General features: G+C 41.5%; 1 protein-coding gene across 1 annotated transcript in view; it reads right to left on the minus strand.

Annotated features, from left to right (window-relative positions):
- Positions 1-19,037, minus strand: part of ppp1r9ba (protein phosphatase 1, regulatory subunit 9Ba) — a 473,359-nt gene that overhangs the window by 291,432 nt on the left and 162,890 nt on the right. The window contains exon 5 of the mRNA XM_068013062.1: positions 17,740-17,875. Within this exon, the coding sequence (XP_067869163.1) occupies positions 17,740-17,875 (136 nt within the window). The remainder of the gene's footprint in view (positions 1-17,739; positions 17,876-19,037) is intronic.

Here is a 19,037-nt window from a genome sequence, read left to right on the forward strand (position 1 = left end):
CACACCCCACCCCAACTTGTGAAATCTGACTTGCCTGATAACTGCTCCTTAGCTATCTGGCTGACTGTCCGGCAAGAAACCTGTTGAAAATAATTTAAATGATGTCTTCTTGTTTAATTCGGCAGGACGTGCGGGGAACCCACACTTCCAGGTTTCCCGTCCAAACATTCTTCCATCCCAACAATCTCTTCCTGGCTCCCAGCATATATTGGGGGCTCTGAGTCTCTCTGCATGAGGAAGCTGTATTAACATTGATTTATTAAATGATTAACCCAGTGTTACCTCAACTATATAAATAGATTCAACTCTCACAGGGATAGATCATGACTTTGTGCAATAGTGTAAAATGGGAGATTGCGAGTTGGCAGCCCACTTTACACCTTTACCAATTTTTACTTCATTGCAATTCAATATAGATATAATACATAAAACAGGCTGTCACAGTTGTAAAAGTCATGATCTACCCAACACTGTCAGACTCACTAGTGGTCTTTGCTGTGCCCGTGGAACGCTGAGTTACCAGCTGCAGCAAAGAAGGGGGCAGAGACCTGTTACATTTGGTCTCTACCACTTCACCCACGAACACTGCACGGCCACCGAAATTCCTGGGAACCCCAACCGAATGGAATGGGGCCAGGGCCTGTAACAGGTACAGGCCTAGTGTTAGTATTCTTCAGGTGAGGTAGAAAGAGACATTCTCAGCCTCCTGCTTCAGGATGCCGAGTCAGAAGTCCATCTCAAACAGCTAGTGCAAGGGGTTGTGCTGGGACTCTCTGCAGACCAAAGGGTCTGCACGGGCCCTGGGGAGCACTCCAACGATGAAGTGCTCTTTTTCTTTCTCCAGGAGGACGTTCTGCCACCAAGGCCAGTGACCAAGAGGCCTGCAGCTGTGCTCCTGTTTCTGCCACACCCCACCCCACCACCAAACTATATGGCCCTGCCTGGAAACCTAGTCACAGCTCCTTTAAGAATCACGGTGCACCTCAGCTACAGTGCATCTGTCTGGCACCTGGCAAAGGGATGGGAAGAGAAACATCATATATTACTTCCTATATGGGAAGAAATGGCATGATGGAGTGGAGAGGTGACCTTTTCACTTCTTCAACTCACGTGAAGCCTGGACAGACTGGATTTCTCTCTCCCTTTTCCAGCTGTAATACTGGAACTAAAATGAGTTTGAGCCGTTATCAATCTGTGCTTAATAAAGTTTAAAAATGTCCATAATAGGCACTAAATTAACAATCAATGTCTGGAGTAGGAAATGGGATAAAGTTGTACTGAAGCTTGTTCGGTAGTGGGACAGTTTTACTCTGTGCCTGACCTACATTATACATGACCTGCTAGTGTTTGATTCATGATGTTGATATAGTTTCCTAAAAGAGGAATTGTGTTCCCTTCCACAGAACTGATGACATTTATCACCCAAAAATATATAAATTTGAAGACTAAAAAAAAATTCCTCCAAGAAAATTCTCTTTGCAGTTTACTCCCAAATAGTCAAAAAACATATTATCAGCAACCTAACCACAATTAACTGTTCCAGCTTTTTTTTTTAAAAAGGGTTCCTGATGGTGAAATCTTGCTCTCAGGTTTCAACTGCCACTGAAAAGTCTGTTCACTGAAATACACAGAAAAGACTTTTAAGGCTAGATTTCTGCTGCTTTGCCAACTGATTTAGGGCAACTCAGAGGTGGTAAGGAGAGGGCATCACTGGGAGCTGTCCCAATGATTCCTGTCGTTGGGACTTTCTAACTTAGTGTTATGACACTCAGGACAGAGCCCCCAATCAAAATATATGGTTCTGATTGCGGTGGGAGCAACACACTGTCAATTCAGTCCCGTCGCTCCGCAGGTCGTATTATATATCTTTAAGCTTTCCAAATCAAAGAAAATAGGAGCCGAATTGAAACAATCTAGTAACCCCCGAACGAGGCAAAATAAACCCAGATATCTTTAGGTAGCAACAAATTAACAATTTATTTTAAAAAAAACTAAAATCTTAAACACTATTAAGATAAACCAATATCAAAAGACCTTATAATTTCTTATTTAAAAAAAAATTAACTCCCACATTCGCGTACATATACTCAAACTAACAGTTGCTTGGTTTTTAATTAGCTGCCCGAAAAAGTAGAAAAAAACAATAAAGTCTTTGTAGACTATGCTTCTGATGAACGGTCTTCTGATACAACACAGTCAAAGTTCACTTGCAGTCTTCCAAGGTCCGATAAATCTGAAGTTCCTTCCAGGGAAAGGAATTCAGCAGTTCAGTTCAGCAGTTAAACTCTTTGTTTTTTAGCGATGAAGACAGTAGATCAATAATTTGTTATTTCTTTAAGAAATTAATCTGGCTTGAAGCTTTTTTAGAATTTTAAGAGCAAAACTACCCAGGGTCTAAATTGAATTAGAGATAGCTCTCCAATTTCCTTCACGTGTCATCTGTTAACTGTGTCTCTCTGCTAGCCAATTTCAAAGTCAAAATAGGTACATTGAAGTCCCGTTCTCCCTCCCTGTATGGTTGTTACCAGGCAACCAGAATGCACTTTGGCTTACAGTCTCTGGAGCTTGCTGCCTTAAAGAAGTACTGATACAGCCTTAAAGGCACACTGCAATATTTCCGGAGGAGGGAAAAAAGGATTGTAACACCTCTGCCACTGGCAAAATGAAACGCCATTCCCAAAATGCGTTTCATTACAATGCAAAAAATAGAAATAGAAAAAACATTAACATTTTTTCCCTACATATATACATAATTTTTCTAAAATCATAAGACTACAGCAACAAGCTCTGTCAGAATATTTTTGGCTTTAAATTTTTACAATGGTTATCCCAGTCAGCACGGTTTTGTGAAAGGTAGGTCGTGCCTCACAAACCTTATTGAGTTTTTCGAGAAGGTGACCAAACAGGTGGATGAGGGTAAAGCCGTGGATGTGGTGTATATGGATTTCAGTAAGGCGTTTGATAAGGTTCCCCACGGTAGGCTATTACAGAAAATACGGAAGTATGGGGTTGAAGGTGATTTAGAGCTTTGGATCAGAAATTGGCTAGCTGAAAGAAGACAGAGGGTGGTGGTTGATGGCAAATGTTCATCCTGGAGTTTAGTTATTAGTGGTGTACCGCAAGGTTCTGTTTTGGGGCCACTGCTGTTTGTCATTTTTATAAATGACCTGGATGAGGGTGTAGAAGGGTGGGTTAGTAAATTTGCGGATGACACGAAGGTCGATGGAGTTGTGGATAGTGTCGAAGGGTGTTGTAGGGTACAGAGGGGCATAGATAGGCTGCAGAGCTGGGCTGAGAGATGGCAAATGGAGTTTAATGCGGAGAAGTGTGAGGTGATTCACTTTGGAAGGAGTAACAGCAATGCAGAGTACTGGGCTAATGGGAAGATTCTTGGTAGTGTAGATGAGCAGAGAGATCTTGGTGTCCAGGTACATAAATCCCTGAAAGTTGCTACCCAGGTTAATAGGGCTGTTAAGAAGGCATATGGTGTGTTAGCTTTTATTAGTAGGGGGATCGAGTTTCGGAGCCACGAGGTCATGATGCAGCTGTACAAAACTCTAGTGAGGCCGCACCTTGAGTATTGCGTGCAGTTCTGGTCACCGCATTATAGGAAGGATGTGGAAGCTTTGGAAAGGGTGCAGAGGAGATTTACTAGGATGTTGCCTGGTATGGAAGGAAGGTCTTACGAGGAAAGGCTGAGGGACTTGGGGTTGTTTTCGTTAGAGAGAAGGAGGAGGAGAGGTGACTTAATAGAGACATACAAGATAATCGGAGGGTTAGATAGGGTGGATAGTGAGAGTCTTTTTCCTCGGATGATGATGGCAAACACGAGGGGACATAGCTTTAAGTTGAGGGGTGAAAGATATAGGACAGATGTCAGAGGTAGTTTCTTTACGCAGAGAGTAGTAGGGGCGTGGAACGCCCTGCCTGCAACAGTAGTAGACTCGCCAACTTTAAGGGCATTTAAGTGGTCATTGGATAGACATATGGATGAAAATGGAATACTGTAGGTCAGATGGTCGGCGCAACATCGAGGGCCGAAGGGCCTGTACTGCGCTGTAATGTTCTAATTCTAATTCTAATTCTAATTAGCCCATTTCAACCTTCCAATCATACTCTCCCAGTGGTTTCGTATTTTCCTTCCTCAGCCAGGTGAACTGCACAGCTAGGAGCACTGGCCACTACTGGGTTCACTACTCTGAGAAGTTTCTCAAGCACCCCTTAACATGTGCGGCATCACTTGATGCTGAAAAACCCTGTCCGGTGCAACAGAAGTTGACTTTTCCTTATCTTGGGGTGTCAAAGGAATTTGACAGTATGCCTCAAACACATTCGTCTCTTCAAGACACATAATGTTGCCCACTCTGTCCATACAGTCTTCTAAATGAGAATTTGGGTAGGAGTCTGCCTTCTTTACCACAGTTACTTTTCTATAGTCTATGCAAGTTTGAGCCATCTCACCAGGTTTAGGCATCAAGTTGGAATCAGAATCACAGAAGTGTTACAGTGCAGAAGGAGGCCATTCGGCCCACCATGTCCGCACTGGCTCTCTGAAAGAGCAACTCCCTCAGTTTCATTCCCCTGCCTTCTCCCCACAACCCTGCACATTCTTTCTTATCATAAAACTTCTAATTCCTTTTTGAATACTTCAATTGAACCTGCCTCCACCACGTTCTTAAGCAGCACATTCCAGACCTTAACCACTCGAATTCCAGCTGTCCTGACTGGGTTCAACTAAGCTGCCCTTCAGCATGCAATGGACCTCTGCTTCCAACTGGGCCTGTCTGTCTGGACCTAAGTGGCAAGGATGTTGTTTTAAAGGAACAGTTCCTCCTATACCCACATCATGTGTGGCTAAGGTTGTACATCCCGGCTTATCCCTGCAAACTCTATTAAACATCGTTAAAAGCCTGGTTAGGTCTTCACGTTGTTTTGCCTCCAAGTACAAAAGCATATTGTCTAATTTTCCCAGCCATTCTGTATTCACTAATCTGATTGTTGGAGGTTCAATCTGAGAATTTCCTAGGCCTACTTCTGCCTCATCCTCACTATCCTTTTCCTTCTGAACAGTCCCGATTACCTGACATACCTGTACTGGTTTATCCTCCTCCCTGCAATAATATTACTTCAGCATATTGATGTGACACTACTGGTTCTTCTTCTGGCGGTCAGGGGTGTCAATCAAGTAATCTACCTTACCCATTCTATTGATCACTCTATATGGGTCACTGAACCGTGCTTTTAATGGTTCTCCCTGTAACAGTATCAACACTAATACTTCATCCCCTGGTTGAAAATCAAGGGCTTTTGCATTCTTGTCCGCCCATTTTTTCATATTGGCTTGGGATGCTTTAAGGTGTTCCTGAGCTACACGTAAGCTTTCATGAGCCTTTCCCAGAACACAGATACATAGTTTAGTATCAAAGATTCATTCTTTTGTTCCAAGAATCTGTCTTTTATAAGTTTTAGTGGACCTCTTGCTACATGTTCGTAAACCAATTCGAATGGACTGAAGCCTGTTGACTCATTCAGTGAGTCTCTGCTGGCAAATAAAAGAAAGTCTAGTCCTTTATCCCAGTCATGTGGATATTCGTGACAGTATGTTCGAATCATTATTTTGAGAGTTTGGTGAAATCTCTCTAAAGCTCCCTGTGACTGTGGGTGATATGCTGAAGATTTCAACTGTCTAATCCCCAAATTGCCCATGACCTTGAAATATCCTACACATGAAATTAGAACCTTGATCTGATTGAACGTCAAGTGGTAACCCATACCTTGTGAAGAATTGGGTTAAATTTCTACTACTATTCTAGCAATAATTGTCGTCAAAGGAATGGCTTCTGGAAATCCAATAGCCATATCCATGATAGTAAGTACGTATTGATGTACCGCTTTTGTTTTTAGCAAGGGTCCTACACATTCCAATAATACCCTGCTAAATGGTTCCTCAGTCTCTGGGATGGGAACTAGTGGTGCCGGTTTTATGGTAGGTTGTGGCTTTCCCACTACTTGACATGTATGGCATGTCCTACAAAACTGTCTCACATCCTTTGTAAGACCTGGCCAGTAATAATGTTGGCTTATGTATGATTTGGTCTTCAGAATTCCCCTACGTCCTGCAAAAGGAATGTCGTGTGCTAACCTTAATAATCCTCGGTGATATTTAGGTGGTAACACTAACTGTTCCACAACTGTCCAGTCTTCATCAGTAGGTCTATGAGGCGGTCTCCATTTCCTCCTCAAAACCCCGTCTGCCATATAATAGCCTTCCGGAACTCCTTTCGCCTCAGCTTCTGACACAGCTGTCTGTGCTAGCCAGTATATCTCTGGATCAGCTTGCTGCGCTGCAATGATAGACAATCTGTTAAACATCTCATTTGGATTATCTAAATCTCCAAATAAGGTTTCAGATACTTGGCTATCTGTTTGTGGTGCCCCTTTTACCTGCGATAATGGATCCAGTTTAGCCATTGCTCATGTGACTACACACGCAGGAAATATTCCCGGAACTTGTTCCTGTAATTACTCCGTTTCCTTAATTTCACTTGGTTCCTCTGTAATTATAGGAGAAACTGATACTTTTGATCCAGCCAAATAATTTCCCAGGAGTCGATCAATTCCCTTTACTGGCAAACTGTGGGCAACTCCTACAGTTACTATCCTAGATATTAAGTCACTCTCTCAGCATACTTTATACAAAGGTAGGGGTATACATACCCCACCAATTTCATTAACTAAAACTTTAGCGTTCAAGGCGCTCTCTGGTAGAAACCTTATATCTTTCCCAAGCAGGAGTGTTTGGGTTGCTCCTGTATCGCTGAGTATAATGATAGGTTTTCCTGCCTCACTTACATGATATGGAGTTAATCTCCCCATTGACAAAAATTCATTATAACTCTCAGGTATTTTATTCTTAACCTCTACACTCCTTTTAGTTTTAGTATCTGGTTAAAACTGTCATTAAAGCTACAGCCTGGTCTGCTATACTCTCAGTCAGAGTCTTTTCCTCTGCACTAGCTTTGCATACCCCAACAAGTCCTATGGGTTTACCTCGCAATTTCCATCATTCTGAACGAAGGTGACCTGTTTTGTGGCAATGATAACACTTTGGCTTGCGAACCTCACTTTTACCCTCAGCAGCTTCCTTTCTGACCTGAGGTGGTGAATCTGGGACATTCCCAGCTGTTCCTTCTTGTCCCTGGCTACTTGCCTTCCTTTCACTCTCCCACTTTCTATCCTTCTCGGGTTTATGGGGGTGACAAACAAAAGAGGTTGCTTATTCACAAGCTCAAAATCATCAGCAATTTCCGCTGCTTGCCTAGCTTTCAAAACTTTCAAGTTATCTACATGAGTTCTCACTACTGGAGGAATGGAGTTTTTAAACTCCAAGAGAATCAGTTCTCAAAGGTTCTCATATGTGGTTTCCAACTTTAATGCCCGTATCCAAAGGTCAAAATTCAAAATTCATCCGCACCCCTAACCAAGCTGTTCCAGTCTAGCTTCAACACTGGCATCGACCCGGCAATGTGGAAAATTGCCCAGGTATGTCCTGTACACAAAAAGCAGGACAAGTCCAACCCAGCCAATTACCGCCCCATCAGTTTACTCTCAATCATCAGTAAAGTGATGGAAGGTGTCATAAACAGTGCTATCAAGCAGCAGTTGCTTAGCAATAACCTCTTCAGTGATACCCAGTTTGGGTTCCGACAGGGCCATTCAGCACCTGACCTCATTACAGCCTTGGTTCAAACATGGACAAAAGAGCTGAACTCAAGAGGTGAGGTGAGAGTGACTGCCCTTGACTTCAAGGCAGCATTTGACTGAGTATGGCATCAAGGAGCCCTAGCAAAACAAGAGTCAATGGGAATCAGGGGGAAAACTCTCTGCTGGTTAGAGTCATACCTAGCGCAAAGGAAGATGGCTGTGGTTGTTGGAGGTCAATCATCTGAGCTCCAGGACATCACTGCAGGAGTTCCTCAGGGTAGTGTCCGAGGCCCAACCATCTTCAGCTGCTTCATCAATGACCTTCCTTCAATCATAAGGTCAGAAGTGGGGATGTTTGCTGATGATTGCACAATGTTCAGCACCATTCGCGACTCCTCAAATACTGAAGCAGTCCGTGTAGAAATGCCGCAAGACCTGGACAATATCCAGGCTTGGGCTGATAAGTGGCAAGTAACATTTGTACCACACAAGTGCCAGGCAATGACCATCTCCAACAAGAGAGAATCTAATCATCTCCCCTTAACATTCAATGGCATTACCATTGCTGAATCCCCCACTATCAACATCCTAGGGGCTACCACTGACCAGAAACTGAACTGGAGTAGCCATATAAATACCGTGGCTACAGGAGCAGGTAAGAGGCTAGGAATCCTGCGGGGATTAACTCACCTCCTGACTCCCCAAAGCCTGTCCACCATCTACAAGGCACAAGTTAGGAGTGTGATGGAATATTCTCCAATTGCCTGGATGGGTGCAGCTTCAACAACACTCAAGAAGCTCGACACCATTCAGGACAAAGCAGCCCACTTGATTGGCACACCATCCACAAACATTCACTCCCTCCACCACCGATGCACAGTGGCAGCAGTGTGTACCATCTACAAGATGCACTGCAGCAACGCACCAAGGCTTCTTCGACAACACCTTCCAAACCCGCGACCTCTACCACCTAGAAGGACAAGAGCAGCAGATGCACGGGAACATCATCACCTGCAAGTTCCCCTCCAAGTCACACACCATCCTGACTTGGACCTATATCGCCGTTCCTTCACTGTCGCTGGGTCAAAATCCTGGAACTCCCTTCCTAACAGCACTGTGGGTGTACCTACCTCCCATGGATTGCAGCGGTTCAAGAAGGCAGCTCACCACCACCTTCTCAAGGGCAATTAGGGATGGGCAATAAATGCTGGCACAGCCAGTGATGCCCACTTCCCATGAATGAATAAAAAAAAAAATTTGCTTCACCCTCTCAAATTCTACATATGTCTGCCCAGCCAATCTCCGTAAATTCCGAAACTTCTGACAGTAAGCTTCAGGGACTAATTCATACGCAGCGACAATAGCCTTTTTTGCCATCTCATAATCTGCAGAAGCCTCTTCAGGAAGCATGGCGTAAACTTCATGAACTCTGCCTATCAACCTGCTTTGTATAAGGAGTGTCCAACTTTCCTTCGGCCATTTCATCTGTTTGGCTATTTTTTCAAAAGATATGAAAAATGCTTCTACGTCCCTTTCCTCGAACTTAGGAAGAGCCTGTATAAATTTAAACAACCTTTCGCTGGGTCCTGAGCTGAATTTAGATTCTTCCTAACCCGAATTTTTCCTGAATTCTAGACTACCCTTTTGTCTTAGTTCCACCAACTCTTTTAACTAAAATTCCCTCTCTTTCTCCCTTTCCTCTTTTTCCAATTCAAGTTTTTAAAATTCTTTTTTAGCCTCAAGTTTTTTCATTTCTAACTGAATCCTAGCACTGCATCACTCTCTGATCTATGACTTTCTTGTTCCTCGTATCCCCTACTACTACTTCTTCTAATTCCAGATGTTCAGCTATTATGTCAATTATCTCTATTTTTTTGCCACCTAATTTCAATTCTAACCCCAATTTTGCCGCCAATTCTTTGAATTTGTTCTTCGATAAAGTTATCAAATCACTGAGGGAAACATTCTGCTTTCCCAAAAACTCTGCTACAACCGCTCATGTCATTGCTATGGTATAGACTGTACCTTATTATACAAGAGACCTGGTTCCTTTTGTTTCTTCATAATTGGCATTAGATTTAGATCCCAACAATTGAGTTTCCCATTGATATGATCCCAGACGTGAGAGAAATTAATATGATGCCTGGTGCAAGACCCCAATTTGTATGTTATCCCAGAAATGAGCAATTAATTTGATTCCGAATGCAAGCCCTCCAAATTAGTCGGATTCTGATCTCAGACGCGAGTCGCCTAATTAAAATATGATTTGACTGAGGACAAGCCCCCAATTAATATATATGTTACGACCACTCAGAACAAAGCTCCCAATCAAAATATATGATTCTATTGCAGTGGGAGCGACGCACTGTCAATTCAGTCCTGTCGCTCCACAGGTCGTATTATATATCTTTAAGCTTTCCAAATCAAAGAAAGTAGCAGCTGAATTGAAACAATTTAGGAACCCCTGAATGAGGCGAAATAAAACCAGGTATCTGTAGATAGCAACAAATTAACTAATTATTGTAAAAAACCGAAAATCTTAAACACTACTAAGATAAACCAATATCTAAAGACCTTATAACTTCTTAATTAAAAAAAAAACTAACTCCCACATTTGCATACATATACTCAAACTAACAGTAGTTTGGTTTTTAATTAGCTGCCCGAAAAAGTAGAAAAAAACAATAAAGTCTTTGCAGATTATGCTTCTGACGAATGGTCTTCTGATACAACACAGTCAAAGTTCACTTGCAATCTTCCACGGTCCGATGAATCCGAAGTTCCTTCCAGAGAAAGGAATTCAGCAGTTCAGTACAGCAGTTCAGTTCAGCAGTTCTAGTATTAAAATCTTTTTTTCAGCGATGAGCACAGTGATCAATAATTTGTTATTTCTTTAAGAAATTAATCTGGCTTGAAGCTTTTTTAGAATTTTAAGAGAGAAACTACCCCGAGTCTAAATTGAATTAGAGCGAGCTCTCCTATTTCCTTCACTTGTCGGATCCGTCTGTTAACTGTGTGTCTCTGCTAGCCAGTTTCAAAGTCAAAATGGATACATTGAAGTCCTGTTCTCCCTCTCTATATGGTTGTTGCCGGACAACCAGAATGCACTCTGGCTTAGAGTCTCTGGAGCTTGCTGCCTTAAAGAAGTACTGATCTTTTACAGCCTTAAAGGCGCACTGCAATATTTCCAGAGGAGAAAAAAAAACTGGATAGTGAAAATAGGTATTGACAAACTTTGAATACATCTTCACAAAGACAGATTACCATATTCAAAAGTGGGCAATTGAGAGAGTAATGGTATACATCCCATTTTGCCAGCAGCAACACTGACCGAGAGCAATGACAAGATCTTCCTGGAGGCCAGTGCTTCATAAAGGTGGGCAATCGTTTGTAGGAGAAATAGACTGCCCTCCTTAATCCCATGAATTTGAATCAATATGGCTTTTCTCATCAACTGCCCTGGAGGAAGCCTGTTCTGCTGCCACAGGTGTCTAAGGCCTTTAGCAGCCATTTTCCTCCCTCTCCCAAAGGAAGGTTCCCTAGTGCAAGCAGGCATCCTGGCAGGACACCATCAAAATGATATTAACTAGGCTGATCCTAGGAAGTCTGGTGGGGTTATTGATATAGAAATTGGGCAGCTACATCATCTGCCATGCTGACTTTCCACTGTCCTTCCTCCAAACTGGAAAATCTAGCCTTTAATGTCTACAGGAAAGGAGACACAAGAAAGAAAGAGCAGGCCGAAGCAAAGCAATGCAGAGATCACACCATGCACTGATTTCAAATCCAATAGCACTCCATTGTAACAAACCTTTACAAACAGACAGCTGTTGCTATTATTGTTATTGCTGTTGAAGGAGTCACTGGCTGTGCTGTTCATGTCGTATGAAAATACTTCTAAATCCTACAATGCAGTTCAGAACAGAAAATGCAATTATCATTTATGAGGCTTTATTTGACGAATGGAAAAGCATAGAAGCAGTGGAACATATCGCTGCATGAAGCATGACTCGGACTGTATTCGATACTGAAGGCATTTTTTCAGTCTTATTGTGCTAAATGAATTTGAGCTTCTGGAATTCTCTTTTTGCTGCTACTCAAAAATCTGACCTCTCAATTTTTTTTTTTAAGCAATTCCATTTACTACAATATGCACACTCAAAAGGTTACATAGAAATTACAACTCAGAAAAAGGGCATTCTGCCCAATCAGTCCGTGTTGATGCTTCTCCTGCACATCAACAGTAGTCCTAATCTGCCTGCACTGTTCCCATGTCCCTTTATTCCTTTTCCTTCAACCACCTATCTAACCTATTCTTAAATACTGACAGTCCCTTCCTTAGCCACTAACTGGTGCAGTCCACAGCCTCACCAAACCCTCTAGAAAAATTTCTGCTACTCTGTCCTAACTGTCTTAACATTTAATTTTATATCTCATATTCCCTCATTCTGGACTCCTCAATCACTGGAGACAGTTCCTCTCTATCTGCTCTGACCAAACTCGTCATAATTCTCAACACCTCTATGAAATAATCCAATAATCTCTTCTGCTCTATTGAAAATAGTCCCAGCAAGCTCCGGAATTCCCTCCCTGCACTTCTCCCCCTCTCTACCTCACTTTCCTCCTTTGAGACACTCCTTAAAACCTACCTCTTTGACCAAGCTTTTGGTCATCTGACCTAATATCTCCTTACGTGGCTTGATGTCATATTTTGCTTTATAATGCTCCTGTCAAGCACCTTGGAACATTTTATTCCGTTAAAAGTACTATACAAATACAAGTTGTTGTTGTTCTATTTCCTCATAGTGGGCAGCATCCTAATTAATCTGTACTGTATCCTCTCCATTGTCACAACATCCTTGCTATGCTATGGAACCGAAAACTGCATACTCCTACTGGGGTATTACCGATATTTTATATAAATTCACCATTACATCTCAACTTTTATATTCAATACTTATTACATTAAAACAGTTCCACTTGAGATGCAGCTTTTAAGATCTTGTGAACCTGAAACCCTGAATCCATCTGCTCTTTCTGATCACCCAAAATATAATTTTGATTGATCAAAATGTACTACATTGCATTTGATTTCTATTGGCTTTTGCATTGTGTGGCATTGCCCACCATTCTACACAGAAAGATAGCAACCTACTGAAAACCAGTCATGATCAAATTAATTGTCAAATAATATTTCATATCTAACAGGATACAATATCAATGCTAACACCACACATACACAATCTTAGGGAGTTCAACTTTTGTTGGCATATCAGTAATAGCAAAGATTCCCACTTGTTTTACTAATATATATTTTAATTTATCACGACTAGGTTTTATATCGAATCATAAGATGATACCGTATAGGAGGCCATTTGGCCCATCATGCCTGTGCTGGTTCTTTGAAATAGCTATCGAATTAGCACCATTCCCCGGCCATTCTCCATAACCTTGCAATTGTTTCCCTTCAAGTATTTATCCAATTCCCTTTTGAAAGCGATTATTGAATCTGCTTCCACCACCCTTTCAGGCAGTGTATTCCAGATCACTGCGACTCGCTGTGTAAAAAAATTCTCCTCATCTCATTTTTGTTTCTTTTGCCAATCACCTTAAGTCTGTGTCCTCTGGTTAATGACCCTTCTGCCACTGGAAACAGTTTCTCCTCATTTACTCCATCAAAACCCTTTATGATTTTGAACCCCTTTATTGAGCACAACTGCAATACATTTACCATTGTCAGAACTCGGACGAACTAACTCAGCAGATGGGGTTTCAGACTGAGATTAAACAAAGGACTAAATCTGGGACTATTCTGGTCCATATTGTTCAGTTACTCACAGGATGAACTTGTGGAGTCTTCATGAGAGCCTCAACTACTGGACTTTTAAGAAGAATAACACCCACATGAAAAAAATAAATCAGCCCCCATGCACGCTCACAATCCTTTCCATATTTTTTTTTAAACTGACAAAATCACTACATTTTGAATTCCAATAATCCTTTGAGTGTCACATTAGTGTTTATGACATAATGTCCAAAAATAATTGGTTTTCCATTCTTAATCTCTACTGTAAGTACATGCAGGGAACTCACTGGACACTTGTGGGATACCAAGAGTGAGGGAGATTGCACATCTCAGAATTAACACATTCAGGAGTCAGTATGCAGTTTCACAAACAGAATAACAATGCTGTTCCAGTTGCTCACTGACAGCTGGATTCATAATGCAAGTTTTTTAAAAAGTTGAACTCAAAACAAAATGATTTCATTTGCATGTGGACTATTGTAGTTCCAAAAGTGGAGATAATTACATTGCTGGTGTCTGATCCAAAAATACAACTGTTATAAATTCTGCCATTGCTTTCAGTTAATGGAAAAGAAAATCAGGTGGGCTATAAAACGGGCTGCTGATTTGCTATCACTCATTTTGCACAACCTCACAAGACCAATTTCAGCCCTTCCATCTTTTCAAGCAAAATGTGAAACAGATTCATTACTGTTCAGAGACAGGGGTAAATGTTTTCATTGGGTCCACAGCCAATAGTTAAATTGTCTGTTGCCGTTTATAGATTATATAGGTTTTAAACTTCATGTAGTCAAAAGCCAGCTGAATGAAACAGGCAGATATCCCATCTAACTATCCCAGTTCTGAAGAAGGGTCACTGACCTGAAACATTAACTCTGCTTCTCTCTCCACAGATGTTGCCAGAACTGCTGAGTATTTCCAGCATTTTTTGTTTTTATCCCAACTAACTATCCATTGGTTTAAGTGATTTGTGTTTTTCACTATGTACCATTATTGTGGCAGGCAGAGAGATCTGGGCGTACAGGTCCACATGTCACTGAAAGTGGCAACGCAGGTGGATTAGGTAGTCAAGAAGGCATACGGCATGCTTGCCTTCATCGGTCGGGGCATAGAGTATAAAAATTGGCAAGTCATGCTGCAGCTGTACAGAACCTTAGTTAGGCCTCACTTAGAATAGTGCGTGCAATTCTGGTTGCCACACAACCAGAAGGACGTGGAGGCTTTGGAGAGGGTACAGAAGAGGTTTACCAGGATGTTGCCTGGTCTGGAGGGCATTAGCTATGAGGAGCGGTTGGATAAACTCGGATTGTTTTCACTGGAACAACAGAGGTGGAGGGGCGGCATGATAGAGGTTTACAAAGTTATGAGTGGCATGGACAGAGTGGATAGTCAGAAGCTTTTTCCCAGGGTGGAAGAGTCAGTTACTAGGGGACATAGGTTTAAGGTGCGAGGGACAAAGTTTAGAGGGGATGTGCGAGGCAAGTTCTTTACACAGAGGGTGATGAGTGCCTGGAACTTGCTGACGGTTGAGGTGGTGGAAGCAGGTACGACAACGACGTTTAAGAGGCATCTTGACAAATACATGAATAGGATGGGAATAGAGGGATACGGTCCCCGGAAGTGCAGAAGGTTTTAGTTTAGACAGGCATCAAGATCGGCGTAGGCTTGGAGGGCCGAATGGCCTGTTCCTGTACTGTACTGTTCTTTGTATTGACAAATATATGGAAATTGGAATATAATATTTTTGCAAAGACTGACAAAGACCTCAAAGGAATCTGAGATCTTTGGCTAATCTTTCACACCTACCTCTATGTCCAATAAAGGCAAACTCTCAAATGTAACAGCTTCACTTTCTTATGCCAGGGATAGTGATTCTACAGGATGATCTAAACAATTTTGAGGGCATTACATTGATTACTTGTAATGAACCAGAAATTTCTAAAGATATTCATTCAATCATAGTTACCATCATCTTTGTGCTAAATGCCATTGGCTCAGTATTGTTATTTAGGCAGGCACGGCAGATAGGATGGGCTGCACATCTTATTTATGGCCAGGCTCCAATTATTAGATACGTTGAATAGTTTCTTAGTTCTTAAGTAGAGTTCACAACCAAAACAAGAGGATGCAGGGCTGACAACAAGCAGCCAACTAAACAAGAATTTGTATCGTTTAGTGTAAGCATAAAAATCAACAAACCTTGATTTCTGACTTGCCAAAGAACATCACTGTCAAGATTTTTAGTCACTATGTTGAGTAAACAGATAGTGTGCCTGGTAGAGTCTTCTTCGTTCTTTGAAAGATATGCAGCCTCCACATGCCTTAGGAGTTTAGTCTAGCATGGAAGGCTCTGGAGAAAGCAATGCTAAGAATGCACATGCCATCATTATGATGTTGTAAATAGATGTCATGTGCAAAGCCAAAGGATCTACACCATTGCCTAGTTTACTTTGACTTGAAGCTAAGCAGAAACTTAGCTAAACACTTAATGCTAATGCCTGCCCTTCACAGCTAAACTCCTGCAGGGTCTGCAAGGATGGATGGAACTGTAGTGCAGAAGATGCCCATTACCCTTTTTCTTCATTCTGCATCCAAAGTCTAGAGAAACTTTGGAGACAGAGGTCCTTGCACAGAAGCCATAATATTAGTTGTCGAGCCTGATGTTGTTTTCGGCTATAATTAAATCTCACAAGTAATGTTTACTAAATCTATGAGAATTTCTCCAGGAAACCTGGTATTTGGTATCAATTGAGACTTAATACAGAGATTGCCAGGAAGCAGCCATGGAGTGCGTGGAATGCTCCCTGGGTTTCCTTACTACAAGGTGGTAACAATGTACAATGGAATTGGTCACCTATCTTGACCTCATATTTTGTCACCTGTTTGCCTTGGGTCTTTGTTCTTTGGGGAAAAATAGAAATTGCTGATAAGCTGCCGAGATTACTCTGCACAAGAGATAATAGAGCTTCTACACAGCAAGAAGCTCTGATTTTGGTGATGATGGATACAATAATGGCGAAAATTTCCTCAACCAAATGAAACTGGGAAGTGACCTTAGATTGGATTCGAAGAATTGGAGTGACGCCAATGTTTTCTCAACACTGACTGGTGTGTTTAGCAACGCAAAAATGAATGTAATGATTTCTTAGGATTGTTTTGTTTGTCCAATTTGCAATAATGTAGGACCCACACTACAGCAGATCCTTAAGGGTGTATTTTGTGAACCCCCTCTAAGGCATGCTTAGAGTGTAAATGGCCGTGAGATGCTTAATGCATTCTGCAAGGCACTTAAGGCCTCTGGGAGATGTTAATGTACCAATGCAGACCTAATAATAATGAATTTAGATACACTGCGTGGGTTAGCCCTGACCCCATATCACTACAGCTAAGCTGGAATACACCGAGTGTCAAATTCCAATAGTGCATTTGCTTTTTGTATGCTAATACTCTTGTTTATTTTTGACTACTTGATTTCCCTTCTACATGGCCATATCATGAACATAAGGTGGGCAATGATTGTTACCATGCAACCCAAACAGAACAGGTTTTCTTTATTTTGTGTGCTTGTTCTGAAAGGGAGAAGTACGATACTTTCTTGAGCCTTGTCACCAATGTCAAAATCTTCGGCTACAGGGAAAACTTAAAAAAGGAAACATAATCCTGAACAGAACGCACTAATCGACAGAACGATTGATAACCTGTCTGCTTAATGTAAGCAACTGCTGGGTTTGAAGATAAATCTCCACTGGGGTTGCAGGGATGGGGGTCTCCTTATTGTTCATCGCAACTTCGGCGGAAGATCTGGAGAACCAGCGTAAACAGTATTTATTCTGTTTTTCTGGGGTTTCTGTGAATCTTCCAAAGTAACAGTGGCCAATCGGGAGAACGCCCAGGGAAATTCAACCCCTTTGTCCCAAATCTATTGGTGCCAAGATGTCTGATGAAAGGAGCCTTTTGCTGGGGAAAACTGAATTGGCAGGTCTTGGGATTTTATACAATGTGTGATGAAGAGGCTATCTGCAATATCATGGCAATGTTTCCATGTGCAGACTCAGCACATTGGTTGCCCAGAAGCCATCAAGCTAGACTATATTCCTAGTGTGTGGAGCATGCAGAACCATGAATGTTTTTTCTTCAATATGATACACAGTGAAAGTTTGAGTGTCAATGAAATGAGAACAGAAACGACTCCTCTGAGGTATGTTTATCATATTTCTGAGATTTCTTACCTCCTCGTCATCATCGACATATTGCCCGTAATGCTGTTCCATCATTTCTCTCTGCCATCTCTCCTGTTCTAGGGTTTGACGAATCAGCTGAGCCACTTCACTGGTTTCTCCAGGTTTCTCCCGTCCAATCAAAAACCTAAAACCAATGCCATTTTTGTTAAGTACATTCCTTTAAGTTCATTCACTAATATTACAGAGCTGACTTTTTATAGCCACTTTTGTTTCAAACTAAGCCAGTTTCATTTGGTTGACCTTTCTCAAAAAGACAAATAGAATATAGAAGGGTTTAGACCAGATCCTGATAAAAAGCACAAGGCGCTCCAATGTAGATTCCAGCTCGATGATGCTCCCAAATTGCAAACTGGTAGACCAGTAAGGAAATCTCAGAGCTTTTCTCCCTCACTACAAAAATTGGAACATGTGTCAATAGAACACTGAAGATTTGGATTATATTTTAAAATTAAGCTTTTTAGACACATTGACAAACCATGTTTGTCCATAATTTCCAATGTTTCTACTGTATTTCGATCAAAATACCAAAGTGCTTGTCCAGATGCTGTTGGACAGAGATAAAATTAATGGTTTATTTGGGATTTTTAGCATATTACATATCCATAATGTGCATCGTCACAACTAGCAAGTTCCAGCATGTCATGGCTGAGGAAGCTATTTGGCCTATTTTAACTTGTCCATCAAGAGTAGCCCTACACTCTGCCATTACCATCACTCTATCTGAAGGCCATTCCAAGTGTTAATCACCATCTGCATGAGGAAGAACCTTCTAATATCAGTCCTAACATTAACATCTGGTTTGAACATATATCCTCCTGTCATACTCACAGATTTATTTAAAGTAGTCTGGATTAAGTATGTATGTCGTCTGTTTTTCCTTCCTATTAATGATAATTCACACTTTTCTGTATTAAATTTCATCTGCCGTTGTTTGGCCCAAACACATATTCTGTTTAGTTAGTTCTTTAGTTTCACCACCACTCCAAGTTTAGTTATCATCTGCAAGTTTGAGAATTTACATTGGATTTATGAATCCAAGTCGTTGATGTAAATTAGAAGCAGTAGTTGCCTAACCTCAGACCTGGGGCACCCCATTCAGTTCTTCTTCCCACTTTGCCATCACCTCTCTCAACAGTACCTACTGTTGTCTACTCTACAACCAATGTTTTTATCCATGCCCAAATTTTGCCCTGAATTCCAACATCTTTGAGCTTAATTAGTAAACTTTTGTATGGAACATTATCAAATAGCTTTTGAAAGGCCAAATGCACAACGTCTTCTGCTGA

This window comes from Heterodontus francisci, chromosome 33, assembly GCF_036365525.1.
Source record: "Heterodontus francisci isolate sHetFra1 chromosome 33, sHetFra1.hap1, whole genome shotgun sequence".
Taxonomy (NCBI): Eukaryota; Metazoa; Chordata; class Chondrichthyes; order Heterodontiformes; family Heterodontidae; genus Heterodontus; species Heterodontus francisci.